General features: G+C 37.9%; 3 protein-coding genes and 1 long non-coding RNA gene across 9 annotated transcripts in view; 2 read left to right on the top strand and 2 right to left on the bottom strand.

Moving 5' to 3' along the window:
- The window catches only part of acsl6 (acyl-CoA synthetase long chain family member 6), a 102,506-nt gene extending 93,808 nt beyond the window's left edge, over window positions 1-8,698 (bottom strand). The window contains exon 1 of the mRNA XM_047805697.1: window positions 8,577-8,698. The gene's annotated coding sequence lies outside the window, so the exon portion shown is untranslated. The remainder of the gene's footprint in view (window positions 1-8,576) is intronic.
- irf1b (interferon regulatory factor 1b) lies at window positions 2,932-5,793 on the top strand. Of its 2 annotated transcripts, XM_027152934.2 has the most exons (9): window positions 2,933-3,089; window positions 3,552-3,643; window positions 3,787-3,886; window positions 3,976-4,187; window positions 4,314-4,422; window positions 4,543-4,662; window positions 4,759-4,784; window positions 4,929-5,061; window positions 5,214-5,793. In XM_027152934.2, the coding sequence occupies exons 2-9, from the start codon at window positions 3,557-3,559 to the stop codon at window positions 5,345-5,347; spliced, it is 921 nt and encodes a 306-aa protein (XP_027008735.1). In that variant the 5' UTR covers window positions 2,933-3,089; window positions 3,552-3,556; the 3' UTR covers window positions 5,348-5,793. The 2 variants fall into 2 exon arrangements, with proteins under 2 accessions (XP_027008736.1, XP_027008735.1); XM_027152935.2 differs by lacking the exon at window positions 4,929-5,061 and having other exon boundaries at window positions 2,932-3,089; window positions 5,214-5,395.
- A 4,418-nt stretch (window positions 8,699-13,116) lies between the features above and the next one.
- The window catches only part of dennd1a (DENN/MADD domain containing 1A), an 80,681-nt gene continuing 73,490 nt past the window's right edge, over window positions 13,117-20,307 (top strand). For 2 of the 5 annotated variants that reach the window (XM_027152793.2, XM_047805484.1), the window contains exon 1: window positions 13,119-13,368. In XM_027152793.2, the coding sequence (XP_027008594.2) occupies window positions 13,313-13,368 (56 nt within the window). In that variant the 5' untranslated portion in view covers window positions 13,119-13,312. Of the gene's footprint in view, window positions 13,369-20,307 lie in introns of all 5 variants that reach the window. The other 3 variants (XM_047805485.1, XM_027152790.2, XM_027152791.2) reach the window with 3 other exon arrangements.
- LOC113646492 lies at window positions 13,376-15,950 on the bottom strand. The gene is made up of 3 exons (XR_003441456.2): window positions 14,764-15,950; window positions 14,525-14,587; window positions 13,376-14,400 (listed from the first exon to the last, which is right to left on the bottom strand). It is a non-coding gene; the product is annotated as an uncharacterized LOC113646492 (long non-coding RNA).

Raw genomic sequence — 20,307 nt, 5'->3', positions numbered from 1 at the left:
TCAGATAAAGATAAAAGGCGAGCAGTGTGTATTTAGTCCAGGTGATCCGGTTTAGGCATTGCTGCTTTTACCTGACACCCTGTTTTGAGCTGAGCTCATTTGAAAATATGAAATTGTTGCTGTCTTCTGCTCCTGTGTTAGCAACTCTCCAATGTGATAGACTGTGAGCATTTTGTTCCAGATACATTTACATAATTTTTACAGAAATACAGGCGATAGCTGTAACAGATTTTTGAGGCAATGCAATGTTTCCTTTTCACACTGGCCAGAGAGCTACTGGGAGGAAGCCACCAAGTGAAAGCTAATTTACAGCGGACTGGTCGAAGAAACTCCAACTGTCCACCAAACCATGTCCTGTTCCAGTCCCTGTATCACTATAAATTTGACTTTTTCTTGTGGAGGAGATTACATTTTATCTCACTACATAACCTAATAACCCCGATATCCTAAAATTTCCATGGCTAGAAACTCACAACCCTCTCATATCACCTGGCATACCAAAGAACTTTCCCACTGGTCCCCATTTTGCTTAAACCACTGCCTCCAGAAAGAGCCTCAACTGCACTGTCACATCAAAAGCCCCAATCAAGGTAGCACAGAAATACCATGATCTGTAGGATGTCTTCAGTAAGGAAAGGGCCTCCATTGTACCACCACATCAACCCTGGAATAACTCAAAGAGGGCAGAGTATTCACCAAGTAGACCTATGGAGCACGTACGGCCTGGTTCTCATACGGGAGGGGGAAAAATAGAAGACCACCTTCCTGATGTCACAGGGGCACTATGAATACTGGGTAATGATGTATGGGTTAAAGAATATGTTAGCAGTTTTCCATGCCTTTGACAATGAGTTTAAGTAGAGACCTACTTAACCTGTGTGTCACTGACATAATTGACATTCTAATCTATTCTAACACTGTGGAACAACATGTTCACCAGGTACACCAGGTCTTATCATGCCTGTTACAGCACCAATTGTATGTCATTTCTTTTCATACATTGTCTACAGCAGAAGCCAACTACGATGGAAATAGAAAATATCCTGTCTATCAAGGAAGACTTAGAGGAGTGGTGGCATTGGTTAGATGGAGCTCAACACCCCCTACAGGTTATAACAGACCATAAATAAAAATAAAAACAGCCTGAACCCTCAACAAGCACAATGGGCTATATTTTTGAGATTCTTTCATTTTACCGTGACTTACAAATCTGGAACAAAGCTGACACTCTCTCCCAACATATGACTCTGTGTACAGTGGTCTAGATTCCCAGTCACTGGTCATCATGCCCATTCAATGGATCAGAATGGAGGAAATTAAACAAGCCTATTTTGGTGAATCCCCATTCCCATTATGCCCATCAAACCAACTTTATGTCCCATGAACTTTATACCCAAGAGGCCCTAAGCTCCGGCCACCCAGGCATACTCAGAACAATCCGCCTAGAACCTAGTAGACTGGGAGGATTATACATCTGAGAAATGTCTTGGGATGATGCCCACGAGATCCTTGATCCCATACTGACCACTAAGTTTCACTCGGCTCACTCTAACCATCCCAAATCCAGAGGTTCATAATTGCTGCAGTTCATGTACAGTCTTTCTGCTATTTTTATATTCCATTTGCCCCGTAAAATTCGATTCATTGTAGGAGGCGGTTACACTGTTTCACATATTGAACAGTGTGAAAAAGATATTATTAACTGAAAATGCTAACTTTGTAATGGTGTTGGCAAAAGAGGCTCTAGGAACTGGAACCCTGATCACTGTAATCTCCTCAATTTATCTATTTGATTCAAGATTCCACTGAGAGAACTCTTGGGGAAACCTTTTAAGCATATGTTTACATATTTGTAGAACCCCCAGGTATGTACTTTTTGTAGGAATGTCTAGGTGGTCTGTGTTTCCAGTGTAGTTTAAATAGCAAAAGACTCTCGAATTATGGAGGTTGTGGGGACACATAGTGGCACCTTAAAAAAATGTCAATGTCGCCATCTTGAGGAAGCCTTTCTCTTTTTGTCCTGGCTGACAAGATTATGAGCTATGTAAATGTAATGTAAAAGAATAACGTAAAGTTTCTCTTAAGTTTGTTTGTGTGTGTTCCACATTTTTATTTTGTCCTATGCCATTCTAATTTCAAAATTAAATAAAAATATTTTTTAAACCAGTAACTTATAATGAGTCATTTATTATTACTAATTAGTTATTGTTGTGCAGTGCCTAAATAAGTTCTCAATAAGTATTCAATAAGACTTCAAGAATAGCAGGTAAAAGTAACCAATTTTGGTCTCTTTACAAAGGGATTAAATTATTATTGTTGTTGTTGTTATCATTATGCCGTTACATTTTCAGATTATAAATATGAATAATTAATTCCATAACATAAAAACAAAAACAGTGTTTACATAAATAGAGCCTGCAAATGAAACCGACTCAAGAGCTCCCTCTACAACTCAAGATTAGATGCCATTTCCCGGAAAGGCTACGGTTTCTTACTCTGACCCAGCTCTCTGGGACCCTTCTAACGCCCTAACGCCACAATTTAGCATAATTTAACAAGAACACATCATTTTCATTTGACACAAATTTAGGGTCACTGTCTGGTGTATCATGCTGATATCCGTTACAATAAAACTGTGTGTTGTAATTGGATTTTTTTTTTGTGGATCTCTCATCAGGCTTTATTTTTGGACCAGAAATAGTGAGCGATAAATCCATTCCTATTTTACTAATCATACGAAAACCAAAGCCTCTTCTTACTGTCCACATAGTGTGCATGTGTGCGTTTGCCGAAACCACTACACTGTCTTTACAACCTCACGTAACATGCATACCTCACAACGGCATGATTTCTCGGAAATCACTCCACTTAAGTTCGAGCGCGCCTGCATTTCAGTAACACTGCGCATGCGCAGGAAGATGCCAAACTCTTGCTTTGGGAAAACCCCCAGCGCGCATAAATATAAGACGATCGGATCGTAGAAACAACACAATTCGGAACTGTCACGGATAACAACTTGTTCTAAACCAAGTGGAATAACTTTTCTACTTATCACCTTCTTGTTTTTAATTAATCATTCCGGATACTCAGTAAGTGCTTTCATAATCCTTGTATGTACGTGATTTTTTTTTAACTTGAATGTCACGGACTTGTGTTTGTATATTTTTTTGTTAATGTAGTGCATTAATGTGCCCCTGTTAGGTGTGGTTTTTGTATTTTATAAAATGTGCATCATTGCATAGGACGGATATATTTAAGCACGTATTTTGCTACCATTTGTGTTGTGTTCTCTTATCTCTATTATATAAATGTAGTATGTTTTTTGTGTCCTTAATGTAATTATTTTAGTACTCTTGTGCTATGAGAGCGCGCGGGTATGTGTGTGTGTGAAAGTCTTGTCGAACTTTTAATATGGATATTGGAACGGATATTTTAAATATTCGAGAAGCGAAGTCCATCCACCTAAATGATTACTTATAGCTTTTATGTCACTGTAAGAAATGTAACGAGAAGAACATCAGGAGCTCAAGCTACTTACTGTATTTGTCCAGGAACTATGCCTGTGTCCAGAATGCGCATGCGGCCCTGGTTAGAGGATATGATTGACTCAAACGCAATCGCTGGACTTGTCTGGGTAGATAAGGTAAGCTGGAGGCACAGTTTTTACTGACTAAATTATTGCATGATCCATGCTTTTGATTTTGCCAAAAGGTTTAAACTGTTTTGAGGCATTTAATAAAACTATCTGAATAACCAGAATAACTTGTGTCTTTTGGGCCTGTTTAGGAGAAAAAGATGTTCTCCATACCTTGGAAGCATGCTGCACGCCATGGATGGGAGATGGACAAAGATGCCTGCTTATTTAAACAGTGGGCGATACACACAGGTGAGATGTAACTCCTAATGACAAACATTTCCCTTGAAAAAAACAAATAGCATTTTACAGGGCCCTTATGATATTGACTTTACATGCAGGCAAGTTCAAGCCAGGAATCACTGAACCTGACCCCAAAACATGGAAAGCAAACTTCCGCTGTGCAATGAACTCACTTCCGGATATTGAAGAAGTGAAGGACAAAAGTGTCAATAAAGGCTGTGAAGCTGTTCGTGTCTATCGCATGCTTCAGGTTGTCAAGAATAAGACCAAGAGGTCCGCTAAAAGCCAGGACAACAGGAGGCGGAAAAAGGTAAGGGGATAACATGCCATAGCATTGTGTTTTTATATCAGAAATAAAAAAGCATTTAAGAGGACACATTTAACTGTTAATACAGTGAAATCAATGCACATAATAAATTTTTATTATGTACAAAAGGGAAGGAGGACGGATACAGACATGGCATCAAATGAAGAGCACCTTTACATCCACAAGCAGCAAGACATGATCACTCAGGAGAACATCATTGACAGCACTGAAAGCATGAGTAAGTTACCCCATCAGCCAAAGCTCAATTACAATTATTTAGATTTTTATGGATAACGCATGTTTTTTTTAAGTTGACATTTGACACATACAATTTTCTCATTGTGACCTTTCTTTCAAGACACAGCAAGCCCAACTTATGATGTGCCTGACTGCTCAGGTTATGAAGTGGAAATTGGCCCTGACAGTACAAACGATATCTATACTGGCAGGTTCCAGGTTTCCCCTGTTCATGAGTCAGGTAATAAAAGTAAAATACATTTTTACTTAATTTTATTACTGATTATTCTGAAGTGGTGAGACATTTATTGTATTTATTGTTCTTACCAATTTGCAGATTACGAGGAAAAAGCTATTGTTGAGGTGAGTCTGGCTTTAGTGACATGCCAACATTTTGTCTCTCTGTTGTGCTTTTTCATTCTCAGGAATACCCTGTTATGTATTAAATTATCTATCATTGGCAATCAAAACCCAGCCACTTACAAATTCTGTGTTTTGCTCCTGCAGATCACACGGCAATTGGAGCTTGATAGTTCACAGTGGCTACAAAGCAATAGCAGCGGAAAGGGGTTCCTGTGCAATGAAGTAGCCATGACAGAATCTTACCACTGTCCAGAGAGCCAATGGAGTGATACCTCAGGTAAAATCCATGTAGCTAATGTTTATAGGAAGTATAGCCAGGTTTTCTGCCAGCAGGATTATTCATTTGCTAGTCAAATATGTCTGTCTAATGTCCGTTCATGAAACTAGTTTGCATGGCATTAACTCAAAACTATTGTGTTTGTCTTTCAGGAGAGGAGCTTGAGCTGCGTTTTTACACAGAACTGATACCAGGACTGCCCAGTGAAGATCTCTTAAGCTACACAGATATGTGGAATAGCAACACTCACACAGCTGGCCTTCCACAAATCAGCTGTCTTCTCTGAGATCTGCTTCTTTGATTCTCACTATGTCTGTTATCACATTACCTCATATTCTATGTCTTCCTTCTTTGACCATGAAATTAGATCACCAAAAGCCTGTCTAGTGGGTGTGTCTTAAGCTTGGTTTGGTATATGCTGGAGGATTATGTTAGAGATTTTATGGTCATCAACAAAGAACACTGTAGAAAGATTCTGTTTTAGCAGTTGTCTTGTGTGTTGTTTTCAAGTGTAAATGATAATGGCTTGTATATACATATGTTCATGTAATTATCTGTGACAATTGGCAGGTTCCGTTATCTACACATCAGGGTTTTAATGCATTTTCCTCCTAGGATATTATTAGGATATTTGGAATGAATTTTTAAGCTTTTGTGCGCTTTGTGTAAAATCTCTTCACAAGATGTAAATAGTGTATAAATGAGTTTATAATAAAAAAGATACATTTTTAAGTTCTGGGATGCTTCCATGATTTCACAATATGAATGAAATAACATCTTTCATAAAAATATATAATGTGCAACTGCGTTATGTGGTTTGCTTTCAGGTTTAAATGCTGAATAATAGATCATTTGAAAATCATTAAACAAATATGACATTAACTTGTCATAGCTAATGTGATATATCTGTAAGTGTATCACAGTAGAAGTCATACTGCATAGCAGTAACATTAGAGGCAAGTTTTATCCTCATTTGAATGGTGTCATTACTGAAGCCAGACATAAACAGACGTCTGTTGTTCTTAAACAGGGTCTAAGGTTCAAAAATCCATAAAATAATCCAATGTATTATCTATAATACTGTTTATACTAGGTTTTTATAACTGTAAATACAGCAATCATTTGAAGCCACATTTGACAACAAAAAGCCCTACATGATCCATGACTTCCATGGCCACAATAAAGCATCATGGAAGTGACCCATAGTGTTATTACATATGCTGTGGCCAGACATATTAATATTAGATGTTCAATAATCTAGAGTATGTAGTTATATCTATTGTCTCTTGAATCTTACAGAGCAAGATTTTCTGGTTTGGGACAATAATCTCTTAGATGACAAAAAAACAGAAGACAGACACTAGTGAAAATGAGAAAACACGTTTAGCATGTTGTCAGTGTGTTAATTCTGAAGATCATTTCTGTTAATAACAAAAGCATCGTAAAGCTTAAAAAGCTTAAAAAGATTCAGCAGCTGCCATCTACAACTGAAGCCAGAGTTACATTTTATACACTTTTATTCATTTCCAGGGTTTAACACCAGTTTTATTTTTATGCTTGTTGATAAGCTGCCTACAGAATAAAAAAATCCCCTTTATTAACAAACATTTCAGATTCCAGGTTACATTTACTCAGCTATGGAATCAGACAGAAAAATCACACAGGTTAAATAATTTATAGAGATTGGTTGTTACTTCAAACACATAAACATAATGACCAAACATTGTCATTAGTCAAGGCTAAATTTAACGTTGGATCCAGGTATTAATAAATAAAATACGTTTTTAAGAAGAAATAGAATAAGGCATGCTTGGAACGGTGCAATATATTCGGATCTTTGATCTGCCTCAAAACTGCTATCCTCAATGAGCAGCTGTAGCTGCAATGCTGCTCTATCCCAACTGTCAGAGATTCACATGCAGTAAGACTAGTGCTTCTCTAAACACTGACTGGATTTCTTGTAAATCACGTGACTTTTTTTCAAGCAGCAGTACAACACATGATCAAGCGGCGTCGCCACTGAGGAGAAATGAGAGCATTTACAAGAAATTCCCTTGGCAGAGCTGGAAAGCACCCATGTTCCCTTGGATCCTTTCCCATGACCATGCATGACGTCCCGTGTTTGTACATAATATCTTCATTTGGTTCAAAACAATGCAATAAATTAATTAATTCACAGATAAACTGAATGTAGTCCTTACTTATCAAAAATCAAAGATAGATAATTGAACACATTACTCACATTACAGGAGTCATCAATGATTTCATATTTGTCTATTCCTAGTGCAATCCGGCAGCACTTTCTGTATCACATATAATTCTGTTCCAAATTTACTATTACATTTAAAAGCATGTGTATTTCAACAACTATGCCAGAACACAAACAAAACTGTCCTAACAGAACTATTAGTTGCAGAATATTATGTTGCACATATCAGTTGTCTGTATGTATACACATTATGTTGCATCGTTTTGTATACATAAACAGACCATAAAATATTTTTTAATTAAGTTATTATTTTATTGTGAAGTGGTCCTGACATAATTCAGTCTAGCTTGACCTGTTGAGTAATCTCTGTGCAGGGGTAACTCCCTTATGCTTACCACTGTATGTATACTAAAACATTTCCACCCCCATAATATGGAATACCTTACAATAATAAGGGTTAAACAGTAAAGAAATTAAGTGATAGGAATCTTTATTGCATTTCACAAAAGCAAATTACAGTGAAGTAGTACAAATTAAAATAAAATGTATACTCTTATACAATTAATAATCTATTATCAATGACATTAAGTGACCATGCTGTACTCAGAATCACCTTACTCCCATTGCAATGTAATTATTTGTTTCAAGAGTTACAAAGCAAATGCAGCTACTGACATCTTGTGGCATAAAGTAGCTATGAACATTATAGCAATATCTAAAATTCATTTAGTGGGCCTTCCTGTTCCAGAAATCAAGTTACATTTTGTCTTTTTAGATTTTAGTTGTAATTGTAACATTTTATAGTATAATAGCTAACCAGATGAAACTGGACAATGCTTGCTAGTATATACAGTATTAAACTAATATAATATACTGTGCATTCTTTCACTTATTTCCAGCATTATCAAAATAACTTGCATATTGGAAATCCAGTCTGTCCAGTTACCTATTGGCAAAACACAGGTTGACATGTTTAAGAGGGAAAACCAGTTTTGCAAACTAGAAAAAATATTTACCAGCTTCCTTTTTATTCGACTGAATTGGTAAATAAATATTTGGGATTTTCTAATTGCCATACTTTTGTGTTATTTTGGATTGTCTATATGGATGCAATAATAGCAGTAAATCCATTTTTATCTCCCAGATTGACCAGCTCAGCCTGTGTATTTGGCAGATGGTAGCTGGTTAGACCAAGCTGAATTTTTTTACCAAGATTATTATAGCCTTTAATAATAGAATATCATAACACCCCACGATTAAATGCAATGGGCTCAAAACTGAGTGAAGGCACTAAACTTTCACTTACCTCACAGACATAACACCTATCTTCATAACATTATTCCCAATGGTTATTCCAAATGTTCCACAATAAATTGTAAACAACCAAAGAAAAAAGGTCATGTGCGGATTAATTCTCTTTCTATCGAGCACATTTTTCTACTTTTACTTTCACTTTTAGAAGTGTGCTCTTTGAAAAAAAAAGGGATTATGTATGCACATAAATGCAATATTATTTTAATGGAAATCAAAGGTGCTGTTGGGTTAAATACGTGTGTAATATAAAAATTTCCAATAAATGTATGTGAGTTGACAATAAGTAAAATATTTATTAAGGAAAGCCAGCTGAAAATAATTAGTTACAGTTATTACAAATGAGTAAGTAAACTACTAGCCTACTAACATAGATTAACAAGCAAATAACTTCACAGGTAACTGCGATTGAATGTAATTAAGACAATTGTTAATGTTTAACAAACTAATGTGTTAGTAAGATATTGCTCATCCTTCATGCTACTAGGAATAAAAATACTGTCGAAAAGCGCACACTGTTTCTGATTCTGAGCTTGGTTTTCCCTTGGACTTGTTGCTGTGTTTCACTCTTTGTATATATATATATATATATATATATATATATATATATATATATATATATATATATATATATATATATATATACATACACACAGTATATGGCCTCCATCCTACTTTTCCACGAAAAAAAACACCAGGTCCTTCTGGGGAGGAAGAGGGCCGTATGAAACCAGAACATCATCAATATAGTCCTCCATGGCCTTGGTTTCTGGTGGGAATAAAGGGTAGATTCTGCCTCTCCTTGGAGAAGTGTTGGAAAGCAACTTAAAAGCACTGGCCCCCAGGTTATGAGGGGGCAGTTTGGTAGCATGCTCCAACTGAAGACCTCTCCTAGTTTCTGATATTCAAGCTGGATATGCTTGGTCTAGGAGGGATCAGGGATTGCAATGTTTGTCATTCTCACAGAGAGGAGGGAGCTCCCAATGAGCATGTGAGTTCCCTGTGACTCCAGTAGATGTGTGGGTCATGCATGTGGAGTTAAGTGTACCCAAGGATTACAGGGTTACCGAGTGATTCTGTAAAGAAAAGCATTAATTGATCCAAATGAAACAGAATAACTTGAACGTAGAGTGACGCAGTTTGATGAGTAATAGTCTCTTAGGATTCTTAAACCAGCTTGCAGTGAATAAGGTTAATGGGGGAGCCTGAGTCTACCAGGGCTAAAACTCTTCATTAACTTGGCTTTTAACTAAAAATGCTCTTCATTAACTTGGCTTTTCTACTCAGTAAGCTGGAAACATGAGTGGAATAAGTAGTGGACTAATCTTGGCGGCCCAAATGTTAGATGCATAGTGATGGAGCCACAGTATTTGCACTGGTGCTGACACCTGTGTTGGCATCCCTCGGTTAACATGTGAGTACCACCGAAGTGCAAAATACCAGCCCAGTGGATGTGCATGGTTCACTGCTCTGACTGGAACCCTTGTGTAGCAGGCAGCAATGTTACAAATGTGTACTCTTACAAATTGCATGGAATGCCTACTTAATTGCCACTAGGTTCAAAGCACATCCTAATACACTCAAAAAAGGAATACATGTAGAAAATATCATGTATAGTTTACATAAAAATTACATTTCTCAACAAAACGTGATTTCATTAAACTTAATTTAAAGTTCCTTAATTAGTAGATTGAATTACATGAAGTGAAACAATTCACACAGTATTAATATAAACCAATTACTTTGTGAAATATCACATGGATGTGGATGTTATTTCTATTGTATTAAATTTAGTCAGTTAAAAATCTTCTGGACCCTAATTCTGCTGCTTTATGTCTGGTTGGAATCTCATCAGCCGGTGTGCAATTCTCGTCGGCTCATACAGTATTACTTCCAAGTTTTTTTGCAGACTCTTCAAAGAATGCATTAATTACCTTAGTGCTTGACCAGGAGAGCAAGACACCAGGCCACACTTATGACATGGATACTATAAGGACAGAAAGAGAGGACATTGTAGTATGAGCAAATCACCACCGTGTACAAAACTTCTTTCTGTTTTCCTTTTATAGCCTACAAATTATTTTTTATCCTGACTCCCTGCCCTGTGAGGGATGATCAAACACAGTTTTTAACATTATGTTATATTGTAATGTAATGTAATGTATTCCATGAGATGTTGTACTCTGCTAGCTCAATTTGGATGTAATGAAAAAGTTACAAAAAATTAGAATATACCCTACCTTGGGTGCCAGCTACACTGAAAAGATTGCATGAAGCTAAACTAAAATTTGATTTGATAATGATTTTTGATATTATTTTAAATACAGCAAAAAAAAATTAACAATGTAAATATAATAACTGAAGCTTTATAATGACAGTGTTTGTGTGACAAAATCCATTCAGTCATTATGTTACACCCCTAAATGTATATATAATTTAACATATCTTGCACTTCTTTCTTCTTCTACTTTTGGCTTTTCCCATTATGGTTCACCACAGTGAATCATCTCCTCGTTTCCTCCTAACTCTATCCTTGGCATCCTCTACTCTTGAACCAATTAACTTAATGTCCTCTTTCAACACATCCATATATTTGGCATTTCCATCTCCAACGTCCTTTTACCAATATAACCACTCTCCCTCCTCTTCACTTGTACAAACCATCTCAATCTAGCCTCCCTGAGCTTGTCCCCAAAACAGCCAACCTAACTTAAATTTGAATTTAACATATCTTGCACTACCTTTGCAAACTGCAGCTGCAGAAAGTCACTATAAAACATGAATTTTTTTCAACATAAAGTTTAAAAAAGAAAATGTATTTACAACTCCAAAACATTTAAGGGATTGGTTTATAAGTCTAGTTTTGTTCTCAAAACCAATTTGTGATTATACATTAACATTCATGTATAAATACATTTTTATTTCGTGTACACATGTCCAATTCTGCCACTCTCATGTAAACAACCTCAGGGTGTCTGGAAGCCTAATTACATTCAGTTATGCACCTATGCTAACATCATTTTGACAACATTATTAGCAAAGACCTGGTCTGACACATGCATACTGTTTCACTTGCTCCCTACATACCTTGTCTTTTAAAGTGCTCAAAGCCAAAATATAAAATTGGGTGTAGTAAATTAACAATTCCCTTTACAAATAATTTTTTTTTTTTTTTTTTTTTTTACCGAGTTATGAGATCTGTTTCTTATTTAGCCATTGTTTCTTATTCTTTGTACTGTTTCTTATTCAGCAATAAACAGTTTCAGGCATGAATACGTATATAGTCAATAATGTTGTATAACTGATGTATAATAAGCATAAATAAAAACTTACTGTAACAGCTATATATGAAAGTACAATAAAAATCTAATTCAATCTGTTGGATATATTTATTACATGGTTGGCCAGTATTGATCAAATCCCATTACTGACACATCCAAACACATACATAAACGCCCGCACACACGTGACCTGTGTTAACCCGAATACGCCAATGTTTTTATCACGCTACTAGCGCGTAATATTGAACAAGTTGCTTGGTAAATGAAGTTCATTAGCTCTTTGGTTTCTGTCGCTACTCGATCTGTACCAGCAACACGATCAGTTCCGCGCATGTGCGAAATGACGTCACTTCCTGTCATCGCCGACGGCAGTTTCGGATATTAACGCTATCCTTACCGTTGTCATAGCACTTTATTTGCAACTCTTATTTGTCTGCCTTACAACAATTAATAATATTGCTCGTTTAATGTCTGTTTTGTGTGCAGGTTTGCTTACTCTAACTTGTTTTTATGGTATTGTTGTCCTAAGCAATCACTAAAATAATATATAAAATTTTTAAGGTTAATATGTGACACAAAATTAAACTATAGTTTACATATGTTACACATAATTTGGGAAATACAGATGTTTACATTTACAAAAACACAGGACTAAACTGATTTATTCAACTGATTTATTCATAAATTAATTTGTTCCCTCCCTCACTCACGAAAAAAAAATTTAAAAAAATAAAAACTGCCCTCAAAAGGGTCATGTGTGATGAATTCTCTGAGGCAGAGGATGACTTTATGTTTATTTTTCAATGTCAAGAGGACATAGAAACATTTTTGTCCTACTGCATTGATGAAAAAGGCTTAAAGGTCAATGCCATGTTCAGTGAGTGAGGGAAGGAGAGAGTGAGGGAGGGAGGGAACAAATTAATTTATGAATAAATCAGTTTAGTCCTGTGTTTTTGTAAATGTAAACACACACATCTGTATTTCCGTAAAATAGGTAATCTATATTTTAATTTTACTGCATTTTTTCATACGTTTTATTTTGTGTCACATATTAACCTTAAACATTTTATATATTATTTCAGTGATTGCTTAGGACAAAAATACAATAATAAAATAAAAACAAGTTAGAGTAAGCAAACTTGCACACAGAACAGACATTAAACGAGCAATACAAATAAAGTGCTATGACAACGGTAAGGATAGCGTTAATTTCCGAAACTGCGGTCGGTGATGACAGGAAGTGACGTCATTTCGCACATGCGCGGAACCGATTGTGTTGCTGTACGGATCGAGTAGCGACAGTTTCTGTTCCAGCGAATTTCCCGTGGGTCTTTACAACACTACATCTCCCAGAATTCCTGCATTCACGCGCTAGTGATCGTCACGTGTTGCAGTTCGTATATGCTGTCTAACGGGGCTGTCAAATGGATTTTATTCCCTCAACAAGTTAATGCTTCATCACTACACTGACGCTGAAAAAGAGATGAAAATGGGATCTCGGATCAAGTAAGCGCCTTGATATCTAACGTTATCTGTTTCAGGTTATTGCGGGTTGCCAATGTGGATCTAGACCCCTGTAGGCCCGATTGGACTTGTTCCTGGAGGGTGGAAATTTTTCGTAATTTTCTGACAGGTTCACATGATGAATTACACAAATGTTTAAGATCATTACTATCATTATCCCTGTTTATTTGTCTCAAACAACCCGAGCATAATAATAATAATAATTGTGTGTGTCTGTCTGTCTGTATGTCTGTGTCGTGCATCCTTCTTATTCACCTTAGAAGACATGTATATTATACACGAGAGTGGACAGTGTACCAGCTACATTGGAATATATTTAAAGAGGTTTTTTATTTTATTTTAACCAACGGTGACGCTAGTTTTTAAGAAATGGGACCTTAGTGCTGTATGTAAATGGATTAAATAAGACATGTCTAAAACATGCATGGCATACTCTACTATGTAAGATTCTAACTAGGCCAGGAGTGTCAAACTTATTTTATTTTGCCATGTTGCACACAAATATCAGTTTAGTAGACCCATCAGCAGCATATCAAAAATACTGTTCTTCTCCTTTATAAGAGTTGTCCAAATCAACCCATATAAACACAATAAAAATCATTACCTAAAGGATTCATAATGTACTTGGCTTTTTATTTCAAATGAGCAGCAACAGGATGATAATAATAATGACACAAATGTTTGTACAATTAAAGCTCTTCTCATACTGTAACTGCTTAATTTTAAATGTAAGTGTTATTTAATTCAACACTAGTATCTCAAAATGTTTCATAAATGCCATTTAATTAAACTATATGCCATTCACCTCCAGGGATGGCGGTTTGAGCCCTGCCTCTGCCTTATATGCTCAAGGTTTCATGTTCTCTCTGTGCTTCAGGTGTTTTCTCTAAATAATCTAGTTTAAAGATGCAGGTTGAGTCATACAGGGTATCGCCCACATGGTGAACTCTGTAGGTGAATCTGGAGCTTTTTGTTTGGCAGCCACATCTCACATTGTTTGAGAAAACAAAGATGCTAAAGAGGGTAGCAAAAAGATGTGAATAGACTATAAGCCATATGTCAGTCTCTTCAAATGACTACCATGTACAGAAACATACCATAAATGTATCAAGTTTTCTTGCTGTAAAATAATACTTACTGCAAGCGTGTGCAAATTTATGACCATTTTTTTGGGCTGCTGCTATCTTACTGGAATGTAACACTGTTTAAATAAAAACAACACCACAGTCATAGATTCATAGAATAAATTAGATATTTAGCGGTTAATATTGCTAAAAATTAATGCTACTCTTTTCAAATGCATGTATACTTTAAACATTTCACTTCTATTGAACTACAGAAATTTAAATGTACAAAAAGCAAAAAAACATTACTTACATTTTTGATGTATAGTGTTATTCCAGTTTTTCTCCACTTAACTGTTGCTGCTCCTTTCCTCAGTTGAGGCTGATGGGGGGAAAAGTTTATTTTCCCTTAATGGATGGGGAACTCACTCAGAACCTCATCTAACCTGGCACATATTTATATTTAATCTCAAACTGTTTTAATACTTCAATTATGAGGTTATTTCTGACCTAATGAAATTCAGACCTCTCCTAAAGTATTGGAAAGTATTTTGTTATTCTATACACTGAAGACTTGGGTTTAAAATCAAAACATATGAGACAGTAGATCAGAATCTCACAATTCTTTTCCTGCTGTTTACTTGCTGTGTTAACTTGTACTATGGTACATTTTGTTGACAGATGACCAAATGTATTGAATGAGACAGTCTTAAAGTAAAGCAGAATCTACTGGAGTCTTTTGGAATTGACATTTGGGTTTATGATCATAGGATTACTATGAAAAGAGAGTTTAGGATTTTAGCTTCTACAGTATTTCCTGGTATTTACATGTAGTTTTATTAAACATTTAAACTTTTGTATCAGACTACCCAATTTTTAGAAAAGGACAAGTATTGGAACCCTTGCTTGTAACCGCTGCATCAAGCCTGTGACTCATTGACATAACCAAATTGTTGTTTTCTTTTTTATTGCACTTTTGTTTCTGCCTTTAGGAGAAAAAATATATGTTTAATTGCATGTCTGGTGTATTGACTTGACCTAAAACCTTCCACTTTTTTCTTAGTGGTCTTTGTTGAGGTGGCACTGTGTTTTGGATCATTGCCTTACTGCATCATAATGTTCTTCCTGAATAATTTGAATGCATTTATTTGTAAATTTCCAGATTCCACCATGTTTCACAGATCAGCTTATCTGTTTCAGATCAACAACTTCAAGTTTATGGCCTTAACATTTCATATAATAAAGGTTTTTATAGGCTGGTTCTGCAGCACCGCAAGCCCCTGGTACATGACTGCTTGGATCTGCTGCACTTTGCAAACCAGGGTGAGATTGGTATCATTCACCTGCTTCACAGATTTTACACATGCCTGGAGAGGTGACGCAGCGCTCCGAGGATCATGTTCTTTGTCTTGTCAAGTGCTTTTAAAATGGTCCAGCCACTCAGGATCCAGAGAAGTGTTGCTGGTGGACCAGGACCTCGTGGCCTGGATTACAGACAACCTTACCAACAAGCTGTAGTATGTCAGGCTGCAAGGCAGCTTGTTGGATGGGGTGATGAGCAGTACTGGCACACCGTCTAAATGTCTGATTTTGATTGGGTAACATGCTAACTACAGCAGTTCTCAGAGGACTGTTCCATTTTTGGCTGTATCGAAGATAATAAGGGGGAGGAGTGCACGTAACTTATTGATAGCTTTATTGTAGGGTATGACAACAGCCAGCCTCAGCTCAACATCAGGAAAACCAAGATGCTGGTAGTGAACTTCAGACACAGCAATTTTTGCTCATTTTGCCATAAGAGCGAGGGATTGGGTATGGTAGACCCCTCCTAGTTTTCACGGGTGCAGCATAACTACAAATTTGACTGGTCAGACAATACTGAGGTACACTATAGGAAAGGACAGAGCAGCATGATATAAAGCTCAAGTCTATATCTTCTTCTTCTTCTTTCAGCTTTTCCCTTCTGGGGTCGCCACTGCGAATCATCTCTTTCCACCTATCCATATCTTCTGCATCCTCAACACTTGCACCCACTAGCTTCATATCCTCATTAATTACATCCATATACCTCCTCTTTGGCCTTCCTCTTTTCCTCCTGTCTGGCAGCTCCATGTCCAATATTCTCCTACCAATATACTCACTCTCCCTCCTCTGAACATGTCCAAACCATCTTAATCTGGCCTCCCTAACTTTGTCCCCCAAATGTCCAACATGATCTGTCCCTCTGATGTACTCGTTCCTAATCCTGTCCAATCTTGTCCAAAGAGAACCTCAACATCTTCAGCTCGGCTACCTCTAGCTCTGACTCCTGTCTCTTCTTCAGTGACACTGTCTCTAAACCATACAGCATGGCCGGTCTCACCACTGTCCTGTACACCTCCCCCTTGATTCTTGCTGATATTTTACTATCACACAGAACTCCTGACACCTTTCTCCACCTACTCCAACCTGCCTGCACTCGCTTCTTTACTTCTTTCCCACTCTCTCCATTGCTCTGGACTGTTGACCCCAAGTACTTAAACTCCTTTACCTTCTTCATCTCTTCACCCTGTACCCTTACTGTTCCACTTCCCTCCCTTTCATTCACACACATGTACTCAGTCTTACTACGACTGACTTTCATTCCTCTTCTCTCCAGCACAAACCTCCACCTCTCCAGGTTTTCCTCCACCTGCTCCCTGTTCTCACCACAGATCACAATGTCATCTGCAAACATCATCGTCCAAGGAGACTCCTGTCTGATAACTGGTCCATCACTATAGCAAACAGGAAGGGGCTCAGAGCCGATCCCTGATGCAGTCCCACCTCCACTTTGAACTCCTCTGTCTTACCTACAGCACATTTCACCACTGTCCTGCTCCTCTCATACATGTCCTGCACCACTCTAACATACTTCTCTGCTACTCCTGACTTTCTCATACAGTACCACAGCTCTTCTCTTGGCACCCTGTCAAGTCTATAAACACACAGTGCAACTCCCTCTGACCATCCCTATACTTCTCCATCAACATTCTCAGAGTAAAAATTGCATCTGTTGTGCTCTTTCTGGGCATGAAGCCATACTGCTGCTCACAAATTTCCACCACGTTCCTTAACCTAGCTTCCACTACTCTTTCCCACAGCTTCATTGTATGGCTCATCAACTTTATCCCCCTATAGTTGCTGCAACTCTGCACATCACCCTCAAGCCGCCTTCACACTGCACACGACAAACGACCACCGGTAAACCGGAAGTCATTCATTTCCTATGGAGAGTCGCAAGGTCGCTGCTTTGAGGTGCCGACCATCTGCGGATCCGTAATTTTCGGATCCATTTTGAGCATTGGATCCGTTAAAAAATTTGAACTTTTGCGACTACACCGCATCCGATATGCCGACCGGATGTGATGTATTCCAATGTTGTCCAATCAGGTTCGTGTGCGCGAGGTGATAAGAATTATTAAAAAGTATTAACATAAACTTTAGTAATTTTGAAACTTTATCCAAAACAATCTTTTTGTTTTAAATACATTGTTATTGTTAAAAAAAGTAATAAATTATTAATATTTATATTGTGTTATATGTGTTATGATATGTATTATTTTTAATGTTGCCCCCATGTTTCCTCAAAAATTATTCACGGTCTTTCTGGATTGCATTGATTGTTTGTACTCCACTATTGTTTGTACTTGCACTAAATGTTTGCAAACATTTAGCCCATTTCAGTAACATGCTTCCATGCTTCATTTTTCCTGTAAGCATCTCTGTATGATTCAAGAGTTGGATCATAAAGTAACGGGTGTTCGGAGACCGCGAGAATCACGCTTCTCTCCCATGTTGACGTCTGCACAATCATATTGCACATTACGTGCGACTGTCACTAGGGGCAGTCCGACAGTCGTGTCCGTTTGTTGTGTGCAGTGTGAAGGCCACTTTATTCTTAAAGATCGGCACTAGCATACTCCTTCTCCATTCCTCAGGCATCCTCTCACTCTCTAAAACCCTGTTGAACAAACTAGTTAAAAATTCCACTGCTGCCTCTACTAGACACTTCCAGACCTCTACCGGGATGTCGTCAGGACCAACTGCCTTTCCACTTTTCATCCTCTTCAAAGCCTTCCTGACTTCATCCTTTCCAATCTTATCTACTTCCTGTTCCACAGAGTTCACCCCTTCTACTCTTTTTTCACTCTCATTTTCCTCATTCATCAGCTTCTCAAAGTATTCCTTCCATCTCCTCTGTACACTCTCCTCACTTGTGAGCACCCTTCCATCTCTATCCTTAATAATTCTAACTTGCTGCACATCCTTCCCATCTTGATCCCTCTGCCTAGCTAACCTGTACAAGTCCTTCTCTAGTGTCTAACCTAGTGTACAACTCGTCATATGCCTTCTGCTTGGCCTTAGACACCTCCCTCTTCACTCTGCGCTGTAACTCCTTGTATTCCTGTCTATTCTCTTCAGTCCTGTCCATATCCCACTTCTTCTTGGCTAATGTCTTCCTCTGGATACTATCCTGAACTTCCTCATTCCACCACCAAGTCTCCTTGTCTCCTTTCCTCCTTCCAGATGACACACCCAGCACCTTTCTCCCTGTCTCCCTGATCACTTCTGCTGTAGTTTCCCAGTCATCTGGCAGCACTACCTGACCACCCAGAGCCTGCCTCAACTTCTGTCTAAATTCCTCACAACATCCCTCCTTTTTCAGCTTCCACCACTTAGTTTTCTTCTCTATCTTTGACCTCTTCCTCTTACAGACCATCAGAGTCATCCAACACACCACCATCCTATGCTGTCTGGCTACACTCTCTCCCACTACCACTTTACAGTCACTAATCTCTTTCAGATTGCCTCTTCTACATAGGATGTAGTCTACCTGTGTTCTCCTACCTCCACTCTTGTAAGTCACTCTATGTTCCTCCCTCTTCTGAAAATAAGTGTTAACCACAGCCATGTCCATCCTCTTAGCAAAGTCCACTACCATCTGTCCTTCAAGGCTCCTTTCCTTAACTCCAAACTTGCCCATCACCTCCTCATCACCTGTGTTCCCCTCACCAACATGTCCGTTAAAATCCGGTCCTATTACCACTCTCTCACCCGTGGGAATACTCTCCATCACCTCATCTAATTCACACCAGAATCTCTCTTTCTCCTCTAACTCACAACCTATCTGCGGGGCATAACCAATAACAACATTCAACATCACCCCTTCAATCTCTTCACCTCCAGAACATTCCTCGCAAACTCCTGCTTCAGGACCACACCTACCCCATTTCTCTTTCTATCCACACCATAATAAAACAGCTTGAATACTGCTCCTATACTACGAGCCTTGCTACCCTTCCACTTGGTCTCCTGTACACACAGTATATCCAACTTCCTTCTCTCCATCATATCAGCCAGCTCTCTACCTTTCCCTGTCATAGTACCACATTCAGAGTTCCTATTATCAGTCCTACACTCTTACCTTACACTCTCTCTGTCTGTGCACTCTCCTCCCTCCTCTAGTTCTTCGACCAACAGTAGCCCAATTTCCACCGGCGCCCTGTAGGTCAATGGCGTCGATGGCGGTCGTTGTTAACCCGTAGTGGTAGTGATCTGGTATGAAATTTGTATTGACGATTCGCATGGTTAGATTTGGCAATGTTTTACACTGGATGCCCTTCCTGACGCAAACCCTCTCTATTTATCTGGGCTTGGGACCGGTACAGAAGTCACTGGACTGTGACCCCCATGGCTAGATTAAGGCTCAAGTCTATATAAACATCAATTATATTGTGTTTGTGTGTATATACAGTATAGAGAGAGAATTGAGAGAGACATGGTCATTGATTTTGTGTAAAAATATTAAAATAAATTTACATACAAATCCTTATTT

This window comes from Tachysurus fulvidraco, chromosome 21, assembly GCF_022655615.1.
Source record: "Tachysurus fulvidraco isolate hzauxx_2018 chromosome 21, HZAU_PFXX_2.0, whole genome shotgun sequence".
Classification (NCBI taxonomy): Eukaryota; Metazoa; Chordata; class Actinopteri; order Siluriformes; family Bagridae; genus Tachysurus; species Tachysurus fulvidraco.
The sequence above is the reverse complement of the archived record's forward strand: the minus strand, read 5'-3'. Positions and strand labels throughout refer to the sequence as shown.

Coding starts and splice junctions, on each gene's coding strand:
- irf1b (XM_027152934.2), top strand. CDS start 3,557: ATGCCTGTGTCCAGAATGCGCATGCGGCCCTGGTTAGAGGATATGATT. Junction 4,423..4,542: donor TGACAGCACTGAAAGCATGA/GTAAGTTACCCC, acceptor CTTTCTTTCAAG/ACACAGCAAGCCCAACTTAT. Junction 5,062..5,213: donor CCAATGGAGTGATACCTCAG/GTAAAATCCATG, acceptor TTTGTCTTTCAG/GAGAGGAGCTTGAGCTGCGT.